Here is a 13766-nt window from a genome sequence, read left to right on the forward strand (position 1 = left end):
CTCACATGACCAGTCTCCCCCTTAAGGTATCTGCTAAATTTTGAAGCTGCATGGGGTGGAAGGCTAAAGGACTAGGCTGAAAACCTCAGAAGGGCAAAACTGAACCTCCCACAGTCTTTCAGGCTGAGGAGATAAATATTTGTCAGATTCTCAGTTCAAAACTCCTGGAAGGCCACATCTGAGGAATGGGGCAAATCAAAAATACAGTCTACCAAAACTAAAACCCAGTGTTGACCTAGCTCAATTTCTGATGGATTAAAATCAGTTTTCAACCCTATCTGCCTAAGAGAGTAAAGAGAAAACTCTAATAGGAGATAAAATCAGCTGGAGCCTCTAGTATTCCACACACAATATCCAGCATATAATAAAAGGTTACTAGACATAAAAGAGGCAAGACTATATAACCAACAACCAAGAGAAAAGACAGAAAACAGAAGCTGACCCACAGATGATCCAGACTGGAGTTAGCACACAGAAACTTTAAATAACTATGATTAACATGCTCAAGAAAATAAAGGGAAAGATGGGTTAAAATGGAAACTTCCTGGGGCACCTGGGTGGCTCAGTTGGTTAAGTGTCCTATTTCAGCTCAGGTCACAATCTCATGGTTCCTGAGTTCTAGCCCCACGTAAGGCTCTGTGCTGACAGCTCAGAGCCTAGAGCCTATTTTGGATTCTGTGTCTCCCTCTCTCTCTGCCCCTCTCCTTCTCATGCTCTGTCTCTCTCTCCCTCTCTCAAAAATAAATAAGCATTAAAAACATTTTTAAAAAACGGAAACTTTCTACAGAGAACTGGAATGCATTAAGAAAACCAACAGGCATTCTGGTGCTGAAAAATAAAGCATCTGAAATTAAGAACTGGATATACAGATGTGTTTAACAGCATACTGGATACAAAGAAAGACATGATTAGTGAAACAGAAGAAAGAGCTATATCAATATTCAAACTGGAGCATAATGGAAAAAATTTAAAAAGAATATGGGGAAAAAACATAAGAAATATGTAGATACACTTATATTTATATATTTAAATTTATAGTCTAGAAAAAGAGGAGGGAATAGTGAAGAAGCTATATTCTAAAAAATTCTGACCAAGAATTTTCCACAATTGTTAAGTAATATCTACCAGTAAACTCTAAGCAGTGTGAATTCCAACAAACCCATATTTAAGTATAATGTGATAAAACACTCAAATCAAATAGAAAAAGAAAATCTATAGCTGAGTCAGAGGGGAAAAAAAAGTAATAATCCCACTAATGAGATGTAAATAAGACTGCTGCTGGAAACAGAAATGATGGAAGTCAGAAGACAACTGCATGATTTCTTTAGTGTTAAAAAAAAAAACAAAAACCTGCAACCTAAAATTCTATACTAGCAAATAGGCTTCAAAGATGAAGGTAAAGTGGGGTGCCTGGGTGGCTCAGTCAGTTAGGCACTGGACTCTTCACCTCGGCTCAGGTCATGATCTCATGGTTTGTGAGTTCGAGCCCTGCACTGGGCTCTGTGCTGATCGCACAGAGCCTGCTTGAGATTGTCTCTCCTTCTCTCTCTGCCCCTTATCTACTTGCACATTCTCTTTCTCTCACTCACTCAAAATAAATAAATAAACTTAAAAAAAAATGAAGGTAAAGTAAAGGAATTTTAACACAATAAAATTTGAGGGGATTAGGAGGCCTGTAATAAGGGAAATACTAAACTGAACTCCTCAAGCAGATGAAAAATGGAAAAATGGAGATTAAAGAAAAAGTAAATTTGGGGGTGAATATAAAGATCAGCGGTACAAAATGGTCAATATATTAGCTGTGAAGTTTAAAATACATGCAGAACTAAAATGCATGATAAGAAACCTATGAGGCAGGAGAGAGAGATGCAGAAAAAAAACACCTGGCAAAATTAGGATGGAATTAAATTATTCTAATGTTCTAGCAGTATTGGGGGAGCATATTTTGTTAGGGAATTAATTTGTATTAGACTATAATAAGAATAAACTTCATGTTCTTGAGGGTAACAAACTGTAAAAGAATATAGAATTAATAAGTTAATATAAGAAAAATTTTTCTGATTTTTTTTTATGTTTGTTTTTGAGAGAGAGACAGAGCATGAGCAGGGGATGGGCAGAGAGAGAGGGTGACACAGAATCTGAAGCAGGCTTCAGGCTCTAAGCTGTCAGCACAGAGTCTGACACAGGGCTCGAATCCACGAACCATGAGATCATGACCTGAGCCAAAACTGGACGCTTAACCAACTGAGCCACCCAGGCGCCCCTAGAAGAAAATTTTTAAAATAACTTGAACAATTCAAAAGAAGACAAGGAGGAAAAGGAACATAAAACAGGTATATCATACAAGAAGCAAACAATGAGATAATAAATATAAAGACACAGAAAGATTGCAAACAAGGGGCTTTTTGTTTTTTTTTTAATTGCCTTCACTTTTATTGAAGGTCTGTTCCCAAGATGCTCACAGGCTGGGGGCTGTGACCCCACATGTTCTGGGGTGGGGGAAGAAAAGAAGTGAAGGCAAAAAGGAAATGAAGAGACACTATGGCCCCAGCAAAGGGGGGGGGGTGCAAAGTAGGCACAGGTGGGACACCTAGGAGGTGGCATGGAGGAGAAATAGAGTAATGGCAAGCTCTATCTAGACCTGGGGACCATGGGCCAAGCATAGGTCTGAAGGCTACCCCTTCCTCACCAAGTTGGCACCACCTGGCAGTGTATTGTGGGTAATGATGGAGAAATGATGATGGGCAAAATTGTATGATGTAAACTCAAACACAAGTAGATTTTGAGGCAAAAAAAATTATTAGAGATAAAAAAAGATACTGTATAATGATTGCTCTTATAGACTGAATGGTTCTGTCCCCACAAGATTCATATGTTGAAATCCTAACTTCCAATGTGACAGTACTAAGAGCTGGAGTGTTTGGAAGGTGATTAGGTCATGAGCATGGAGCCCTCATGGATGGGATTAGTGCCCTTATGAAAGTCTACAACCAGGAAGTGGGTCCTCACCAGACACCAAATTTGTGGGTGCCTTGATCTTGAACTTCCCAGCCTCCAGAAATGTGCACATAACTTCATTGTTTAAGCCATCCAGTCTATGATATTTCGTTACAGCAGCCTCAACGATTAAGACAACGTGCAAGTATCAATCTGACAGGAAGATATAATGACACTAAACATACATAAATTCAATAACATAATTTCAAAAAATATAAAGAAAAACAGAAATAAAAAGAAACAGAAAAACCCAAAATTACAGTGTGAATTTTAACACTTAACAAATGATAGAATAAGCAGGACAAAAAAAATCAGGAAAATGAGCTGGACACAATAAGCCCAATCTAACTGACATACATAGAACACTGCGCCCCATGGCATCAGAATTCACATTCTTTTCAAGTGCACATGGAATATCTATCAAATTGACTATAAGCTGGTCATAAAGAAAGCCTCAATAAGTTCAAAAGATTGAAATCACTCAGTTTGTCCTCTGAAAACAATGGCAGATAGAAACGAAAACAAGATAACTAGAAGATAACCTGCTGCCTGAGACTTAGACAATATACTTCTAAAACTGGCGATCGAAAGAGAAATTAAAAAGGAAATCAGAAAATGTCTTTATTGAATGATAATGAAGATACATCAAAAACTTGTGGGATACAACTAAAGTAATACTTCGATGAAAAGTTAAGGTCTTAAATACACATAAAGACTGAAATCTTATTAAAATCTATCTTACAAAGCTAGAAATAAATAGCAAATAAAAGCAGAATGAAAAAACTAATATAAATAAAATAATCAAAATAGTACACAAATGTATGACAGATAAAATTCAAAGCTAAAGGGTGATTCTTTGAAAATCCTGAGACTTATTAAGATATCACAAGAAAATGAATTACCAAGATCAAGGGACACCCTTTCAGACGCTGTAGACATAGAAAATTTGAAAATTTGGATTAAATAGACAAAATTCTCAAGAAATACAGTCTCTCAAACCTGACAGAAGAAATAGAAAATATGAAGAGTGATATTTATTAAAGAAACTACATCAGATGTAAAATTCTTCCCACAAAGAAAACTTGACCAAAAAGACTTCATTAGTAAATTCTCCACACATTTATGGAAGGAAAAACACCAATTAATACAAATATTTCTAGAGAAGTGAAAAAGATGAAACATTTCCCAACTATTTTTGAGATCACCAAAACCTTGGTATCAAAAACTCTCAGTATTTCAAGAAAGGAAAAGTACAAACCATTCTCTCTCAGGACCCCAGATACAAAAATCCTAAACAAAGTATCAGTTATTCAAATCCAGTAACAGATTAAAAAGTAGAGAAAGAGGACCTCTTCCAGGAACACATAGATGACTTAATATTCAAATAACAATTAATCACATTAATAGAAAAAAATGGTGAAAATTTATATGATCAAGTTGAGAGATACAGAAAAAGCACCTGATAAAATTCAGTATCTATTCATGATTTAAATTTTTTTTAAACGTTTATTTATTTTTGAGACAGACAGAGACAGAGCATGAACTGGGGAGGGTCAGAGAGAGAGGGAGACACAGAATCCAAAACAGGCTCCAGGCTCTGAGCTGTCAGCAGAGCCCAACGCGGGGCTCGAACTCACGGACCGCGAGATCATGACCTGAGCCGAAGTTGGACGCTTAACCAACTGAGCCACCCAAGCGCCCCTATCTATTCATGATTTTAAAAAACTATTAGCCAATTAGAATAGAAGATAACTCATAAACTTGATACAGGGTATTTACAAAGAAACCTACAGCAAACACCACACTCAGTGGTGAATTAATTAACGGAAGCTTTTCCCCAAGGCTGATAAACAAGAAAAGGGTACCTGGTATTTTCACTTACTATTTAACACTATAATGGAAGTCCTAGCCAGCGTATCAAGGCAAGAAAAAGGAGTAAGATACAAGGACTAAAAAAAGTGCAATGAAATAATCATTATTAACAGAAGATATTGACTGTGTATGTAGAAAATTCAAAATAAGCTATGGATACAGTCGTAGAAGTAATTAAATTAATTTAGCAGAAACACTGGATACAATGCTAATTTTTAAAAAATCAATTCTATTTCTATCTACATAGATTTAGAAGCATGTATACATGCACACACACACACACACACACACAACCAGCAGCAAACAGAAAAAATTTAAAAAACAATGTCATTTATGACAGCATTAAGAAACATCAAATACCTAGGAATAAATCTAAAGACAGACTCTCCCGAAACTTACAATATTACCAAGATAAACTGGAGATGTAAATAAATGGAGGGGCATACCAATTTCATAAGTGGCAAGAATTAATACTTGGTAAAGATGTCAAATCGATCTAGAAAGTTGTTAAACTATAAATATCTTTCAATTCTGATCAAAATAATGGTGGGTGTGGGGGGAAAAAAGAGGGAGAATTGAGAAGCTGCTTCTAAAATTCATCCGGATTCAAAGGGCCAAGAATAGCCCAGGTAATGCTGAAGAAGAAAAAACTACTGGAGTAATTACACAACTAAACAGCAAGATCTATCATAAAGGTACAGTAATTAAGTCATAGTTGTATTGGTACAAACAGTCTAATGTAACAGAATGGAAACTGATCCATTCACATAGTCATGTTATTGATGATAAAGGTGACACTGCAATACAGGGGGAAAAAATGCTCTCTTCCATAAATGGTACTAGGTCAATTATACATTCACACGGGAAAAAAACGGGTCTTAACCACTACCTCTCACCGTACACAAGAATAAATTAATTCCAGATGAACTGTAGAGCTACATGCGAAAAGCAAACAAAAAACTTTCAGAAAATAATGTATACAAAAACATCTTCAGGACTTGGGAAATATTTCTCAAATCTCAGAAAGCACTTGCCATCAAAGGAACAAAGTGGATAAATAGGGCTATATCAAATTTTCAAATTCTGCTTTTCAAAAAATACCGGTAATAGAAGAGTAAAAGTCAGAGTGGGAAGATAGCTGCACTATGCACGTGTGTATGTACGTACGTGTTCCTATCTGAGAAAAGACTGTCATCTAGCTATATGAAATATTCTCACATTAGAGAAGGCAGACAATTCCATTTCTTAAAAAACACACATAGAAGACTTCAACAAATTCACAAATAAATCCAAGTAGACAATAAACATGAAGAAGTTGTTCAACTTCACTAGTTACAAAAGTTTAAAGCAAAAACGAAATATCACTATATATTAAGAATGCCTACAATTTTAAAATACTGACACTATGTTAGTGAAGATGTGAAGCACTGGGAGCTCTCAAATATTGCTAGTATCATCAATACTAAACCAGCTCTGGAAAATGGCAAATATTTACTAAAGTGAAAAATATACACAGTCTATGACACAGTGACTCTCTCCTAAGAAGATGGCCAAGAAAAATGTGCATCTATGCTCCCCAGACAGAAGATGTGACTAGAATATTATAGCTTTATCTGTACTCACCTAAAACTAGAAACAACTCAAATGTCCATCAGTACAACAGGTAAATTACTGTGGTACATTCACACAGTGGATACATATACGGTGCAAAAGCAGAACTGATAATGAAGAAGCTCCACTACGGACAACAACAGTATAAATCTCACAAAAATAATTTTGAGTGAAAGAAGCCAGACACAAAGAGCACAGTATTTCTGATTCTATTTAAAGTAGAAAAATTGACAAAAATAAACTGTGTTACATGTCAAGATGATGTGTACTCCTGAAGGGCAATGAACGGGAGGGGTATTTAAGGGATTTCTGGGTGCTAATGATGTTGTTTCTTGATTTGGATGATGATTTTATAGGCACATTCAGTTGGTGAAAATTCACTAAGTAGTGTCCCCGACACCTGCACACTTTTCTATATGTATACCACACTGCAACAAACATTTTAAAAATGTAGTAACGGGAACCACAAAGCATCATCAATTGCATACCCAATGAATAACTACCATAAATTCTAAAGTTGCCTATTCTGGAGGGCACTTGGGTGGCTCAGTAGGTTGAGCGTACACTTGGGCTCAGATCTTCATGATCTCACAGTTCTTGAGAGGAAGCCCAACGTTGGGCTCCCTGCTGTCAGTGCAGAGCCCACTTCAGATCCCCTGTCCCCTCTCTGTTCCCCTGCTCTCTCTCTCTCTAAAATAAACATTAAATTTTTTAAAAATTGCCTATTTTGGTCCCATTTTTTGGCCAATAAAATGGAAATTGAAAAGGAAAAAAAAATAAGAGGTAGGAAAAAGGCAGTAACAAGTAAAGAAAAATAAGAGGAAAGAAATGAGTAAAGAGAAAAATAGAAAGTAAGTGGGGGGGAAAGGAAAAGTGGGAAGAAAGAACAGAAGCTGAATTAGGCTGAGGACATGGGAAGACAACAATGTTTGACAGAGGGATACAGCCTTAACATCTGAAATGTTTATTGGCTGTGACCATTTATAGCTCTTAACTACGAGTCTTAATTATTTAGGGGTTCTAAAACTCAATGGTATAAAGAAGAAATCTTCTGTGCCACAAAAGTGAACTACAAAGTTAATATCATTCTAGGGTTCAATTAAGAATTAGAGGTGACTCAAGTAATATTAACTCATCACAGAGACCCACAGTTACAAATAAATCAATGTTTTAATATAGATGAACCCAAGAACAAGTGCCAAATACAGTTACCTCTTGAACAATGCCAGGGTTGGGGCGCCAACCTCTTGTGCAGTTGCAAACCTGTGTTTAACCTCTGACCCCCCCAAAACTTTACTAATGGCCTATTGGTGACCAGAAGCCTTAATGATAACATAAATAGTCGATTAACACGTATTTCACATGTGGCACATATTTGGCAAGAATATATACACTCTTATTACAATAAAGACAGAGAAAAGAAAATGTTACAAGGAAATCACAAGGAAAAGAAAACACATTTACAGTACTGTACTTATTTATCGAAAAAAATCTGTTTAAATGAGCCTGCACAGTTCAAACCCATGTTGTTCAAGGGTCGACTGTATGTTATATTGGATTTTTTTCAATTATAGTCTTTGGAACCAGATATTCTTTAGTTTTAAGGACTCAAAGTTTTAGAATCAAATTCTTTTTATCAAGGCACACATTTTTTCACTTAATTTGGATAACAAACCTGATCTGGCCTTCTTTTTCTTTTTTTTTGGTTTGGATTTTGTGTCCTCTTGCATGCTGTCTTCTCCATTTTCTTCTATTGAGCTTATTTTACCATCTTGATGAGAATCTGAAGTAACTGTTCTAACTGGAGATTTCTTCTTTTGTTCACCTTCAACTGTGTCATCAGAGATGGTTAATGTACTGCAAATACAACCCAAGTACAAGCTGTTACAAATGCATTCTTCACTTTCTTCTTAATGGTGCAGCAAAGTGAACAATGAACAGAGTCAAGGATAATCCTAAAATCAGTATTATTTCCTGCTAAGGGGATACATATATTTTATTATGCACTAAAATGGTGAACTGTCAAATTAGGTATCAATGGGTAATATTTCATATTTGGTAATGAGTTACATACCCATGAGCCAAATTAAACTTATGCTGTAAACTCCCAGAAAAAAAATGAATTTGTATGCTTATGAGCAATAGATCTTTCTTTTTTTTTTTTAATTTTTAAAATGTTTATTTTTGAGAAGGAGAGACAAAGTATGAGTAGTGGAGGGGCAGAGAGAGAGGGAGACACAGAATCCGAAGCGGGATCCAGGCTCCGAGCTGTCAGCACAGAGCCCGACAAGGGGCTCTGTTTTTCCACTGACTGTTGAAAGGATCCTTACCCTGTTGCCAAGTAAACGACTAATGAAGGAATTTTTAAATTATTTAAAAACAAAAAAAAAATGTTTTAAGTTTGTTCTGCTTTCAAGAGGCTTCAAATACCCAACTTTTGACTTCTAGGTAATGATTAATTGCTTGTGTTTTCCAGTGGCTGGTGTGCCACTACATTTTCAGAAGGCTATTATTAAAATTAATAATTTTAAAGTTCTGCATCACATGAACTAATAAATGGTAAGGGGTAGCAGCCTAAAAGCATACTGAGTTGTGGAGAAAAACCGGCCTATTAAAGTCTGTAATTTATCAAGTAAAAAATCTGCATCTAAGTAATAAAAAACTGACTTCAATATATATAGTCATATTTTTAAAAAGCACGTTGAGAAATAAAAAGATTAGGAAAATATTTCAAAACTGCCTATCACTCCAGAAGGCCATGCCATTTTATCACATCACCAAATACATGTATTTTTATTTAAAGAGAGCTATCTTTTGCATGCCAGTCATGTAACCCATGGTTTTATTTAAAATTCATGAACTAATATTTAATAGTGAGTATGGCTTACCAGTTCATAACAGACATGGTAGTTGTAAGAAAGGTTTGTGGTATACTGTGGCAGGTAGGCTCTAAGTTGGCTCTCGATCCTCACCTCTTGCCATTAGTATCTTTGTCTAATCCCCTTCCCTTGACTGTGGGCTGAATCTAGTGACCCACTTCTAATAGACGAAATAGGACAAAAGTAATAGATGTCACTTCCACACCATAATCAGGTTTCACAAAGACTATGACTTCTCTCCATCTCCCTTTCCAAGTAGCTCATATGGAGAGGTCCATGTGGCAAGGAACTGATATCTCCGGCCAAAAGTCAGTCAGGACCTGAGACCTGCCAAGCACCACATGAGTAAACTTAAAAACAGATATCGCAAGCCTTCCAACAACGATGTCACCTGGCACATGTTCCCCCAGCCAAGCGTTAAGATGAGTGTAGCCCCAGCTGACGTCCTAATTGCGGCCTATGAGAGACCCTGAGTCAGAGGCACCCAGTCAAGCGAGGCTCAGGTTCTTGATCCAAAGAAACTTGAGACAATAAGTGCTGTTTTGCTAACTTCTAGAGTAGCTTTTTCTTTTAATTTTTTAAATGTTTATCCTTGAGAGAGAGAGAGAGAGAGCACACACAAGCATGAGCGGGGGAGGGGCAGAGAGAGAGAAAGAGAGAGAGAGAGAGAGAGAGAGAGAGAGAATATCCAAGGCAGGCTCCAGGCTCTGAGCTGTCAACACAGAGCCCGAAGCGGGGCTTAAACTATTGAGCCATGAGATCATGACCTGAGCCTAAGTCGAACGCTTAACCGACTGAGCCACCCAGGAGCCCCTAGAGTAGCTTTTTAATGTAGCAACAGATAACCAATACATATAGTAACGTGTTCATGTAGCAAATCTATTTGCCTTCCCTTTGTTACCACTGGTTGTCTAGCTTTTGGTAGGAGGGGAATTATGTTTAGGTGAGGACACTAAGGCAAACTGTCCCTGAATGCCAGGGAATAATCAAATATAGAATGTTCTCACCTCAAGTTGATTATGTAAATGTGGATTATAGAAAATGAAGGTAATAGTTAAAAGACATTTTTTATCTTGTTTTCCCCAAAGAGAGACATAAGAATACAAGTATGATCACAGAAACTCACATTGTACATGCAAACACATATGTGTAAGTATCATATATAGGAAAAAAAACTAGAATACAAAATTTCTTATAATGATTACCTCTGGATAGCTGGATTACTTTTAGCTTCTTCTTTATGTCGGTATGCTCTACAATAAGCAAATGTTACTTGTATGATAATGAAAAAACCACTACATTCATATATCTGAACAGGCATTCATAACTCAAAAATGAGGGAGAAGTTGGGTTTCTGTTATTAAATAAGCTGATATAGATAAGTAGTTAAGGGTCAGAGACTCCAGAACAAGACTGGTAAGGTTTTGGCTAAACTTCCTACTGGTTCTGTGACTTCACCCTTTCAAGTTTCCTCATCTGCAAAACAGGATGATAGTATTACTATTTCTCATAGGGTTGTCACAAGGAATAAATGAGTTAATTCTTATAAAGCACTGAGCATATACTAAGGTGCTATGGAAAGCATAACTGTTATTATTGTACTGGCAACGGGTTCACATGAAAGGTTAAGAATTTCCTTAGTATAACTGCAGATATTACTCAAAAGCTGAGAACACTACTGCTTTTTAAAGAGGACCTTTCATATTTATCAATGCAAAGTACCTTGACTCAGCTTTAGATGAGATTGGAACTTTCTTCTTTTTCTTTACTTTTTTTTCACTGTTCAATTTGCCATCATGCAATGAGGTATCTTTTTTCTCACTGTTCAATTTGCCAGCATGTAATGAAGTATCTTTTCTCTCACTGTGCAATTTGCCATCATGCAGTGAAGTATCTGAAGGAAAGTAAGTCAACTGCTCTTTGAGTTTCTTTCTTATTTTCTTCTTAATCTCCTTTGCCATTTCTTCAGCTACTTGAAGTTGGTATGCCTGCATCAGCTCTTCTTCCTCATCTAAATTCTTATTTTCTCTTTCATCTGCCTTCTCGCTTTTCTGACGAGCAACACCTGGCTGTGACCTGGTTTGTGCTTTCCGATGCACAGAATCCACCTTCTTCCTGGGAGTTGCCGGTTCCATTCCTTGTGCAGTCACCTGGAGTGCTGTTTTTACCTTTTTACTCGCCTTTCCTTGCTTGTCTTCCTCCGCACTGACATCATCTGGATTTTCAGGGGCTGACTGGAGATTCCGTAGTTTGTTTTTAGGGACTGGCATGATCTTCTCTGGGTTATTAGTGTTACTGGCACTTACATCGTCACTTTTAGTTTCTTTACTTTTCTGAAGATTGCTTCTAACAGCGTCAAGCTGGGAAAAGAAGACACAATAACAAAGTTTCAGCCGACCACAGTTCAGTTATGTAAAGAGAAAGCACAATGATCGTTGTTCAATGTGTAATCTTGGGAAAGTTATTTCATTTTTCACTTGGACACACTGATACCATTCTAGACCATCTCATTAGCACTATCCTAGTTTATTCTCTCAGCATTCAATTAGTAATTTCTGAGAGTAACTTCAGATAAATGAGGTAATTAACAGGGAGAAAAAGTAGTTAATGACTTTTCAGAAGTGAATAAATTGCTCAAACCTCAAATGTTTTTTTTCTCTTTGGCAGAATGATGCATACTTTAATTATAAAGTATTTGAGAAATTGCTAAAAGAGGCACAGAGTTAAAGCAATTCAGATTCCCCCTACAGAAAACACAGGTCATTTATCTTGCTTCATAATTACATTCTAAAGTCAGAAGTCTATAGCTCTAGAATCACCCTACAACTGATTCAAATACATCACTGAAAATCCTGCTAAATATTAAATATTATCAAGTTAAATCAAATGACAGACTAAATACATGCCTATATATCTTTCTAATTAAAATTACTTAAAATAAGAGATATTTTTACTAGAAAAGGGCTAGAAATCAAAAAGAAATGTTACTAGTAATAGAATAAATATTCTGAGAAATTTCCCAAGGATAAAAAATAGAAAGGATTAGATCTTTGAGGAAATTAGCAGACAAAAACCACAACCGGCAGGAAAAGACTTCTCCGTGGAAGGGTGATTCTGGAGAAGCCACATAAGCCCTGAATCAAGTAACATCAGCAGAAGGAGGGGATTAAACCTGAGGATGACCAACTGAGGAGCTGGGAAGGACAGCTCTGTCCCCCACCTCCATTTGTGTTAGATGGTGACTTTCACCCAGAGGACAAGCAGGTGAACAGAGAGAGGGACATGCAGCATGCTTCAGGTAGGTACAATTGTCACCATACATACATGGAATCTTACAGTATATAGCTTTTTGTGACTGGTTTCCTTCACTCAGCATAAAGCTTTGCAATTCATTCATGTTGTTGCATTTGTAGTAGTTTATTCCTTTAACTGCTCAGCAGTTTCATTGCATGGATCTATACTATATTTTGTTTCTCTATATACTAATTAATGAACATTTGAGTGATTTCCAGTTTTGCACTGTTACATGTTTTTTGTTTCTCTTGTATAAGCACCCAAGAATTACTGTGCTATAGAGTAAGTAGATGTTTAACTTTTTTTTTTTTAATGTTTATTTTTGAGGGGGGAGGGGCAGAGAGAGAGGGAGACACAGAATTCGAAGCAGTCTCCAGGCTCTGACAAGCACAGAGCCCTACTCGGGGCTTGATCTCATGAACCGTGAGATTATGACCTGATCCAAAGTCAGATGCTTAACCAACTGAGCCACCCAGCCACCCCTAGATGTTTAACTTCTTAAATAACTTGCCAAACTGCTTCCCAAAGTGGCTGTAACATTTTGTAGTTTCAAATGCATAAGAGTTCCATTTCCATAATGGCCTTATCAGCATTTACCGTTGTCAATTTTTGTTTTTTAGCTATTTAAATATGTGTGTAATGGAATTTCAGTATTGTTTTACATTTTAAGTTTTTTGTTTGTTTGTTTTTTGACAGAGAGTGCGCAAGCAGGGGAGGGGCAAGGAGAGAGGGAAAGAGAGAATCCCAAGCAGGCTCTGCACTGTCAGCAGAGTACCCTATCATTACTGTTTTAAATTGTATTTCCCTAATTAGCAATGGTATTGAAAATCTTTACACGTGATCTCTTCTTTAATTAAGTGTTAAAATTTTTTTGCCCATTTTCATTGGGTTATTTTCAAATCATTGAGTTCTAAGAGTTTTGAAATGTTCTACACATAATTTATCAGTATGTTGAAAATACTTTTCTCCATCTATAGCATATGTTTTCATTTTCTTAGCAATGTCTTGAATTTTCACAAACCCGATTCATATTTTTTTCTTTTATGTTCATGCTTTTGTATGCTGAGAAAATCTACTCATAACTCAAGGTTACAATGGTTTTATCCTGTTTCT

At 36.5% G+C, this 13766-nt stretch overlaps 1 protein-coding gene across 10 annotated transcripts in view; it reads right to left on the bottom strand.

Annotated features, from left to right (window-relative positions):
• The window catches only part of AHI1 (Abelson helper integration site 1), a 212238-nt gene that overhangs the window by 183203 nt on the left and 15269 nt on the right, over positions 1–13766 (bottom strand). For 9 of the 10 annotated variants that reach the window (XR_009263326.1, XR_009263327.1, XM_058735365.1 and 6 more), the window contains 3 exons: positions 11082–11719; positions 10565–10612; positions 8156–8337 (listed from right to left, as the gene is read on the bottom strand). Coding sequence is in view for 8 of the 10 variants with exons in the window: in XM_058735365.1 (XP_058591348.1) it covers positions 8156–8337; positions 10565–10612; positions 11082–11719 (868 nt within the window). In the remaining 2 variants the exon portion in view is untranslated. The remainder of the gene's footprint in view (positions 1–8155; positions 8338–10564; positions 10613–11081; positions 11720–13766) is intronic. The other variant, XM_058735368.1, reaches the window with a different exon arrangement.

This window comes from Neofelis nebulosa, chromosome 6 (genome assembly GCF_028018385.1).
Source record: "Neofelis nebulosa isolate mNeoNeb1 chromosome 6, mNeoNeb1.pri, whole genome shotgun sequence".
NCBI classification, from domain to species: domain Eukaryota; kingdom Metazoa; phylum Chordata; class Mammalia; order Carnivora; family Felidae; genus Neofelis; species Neofelis nebulosa.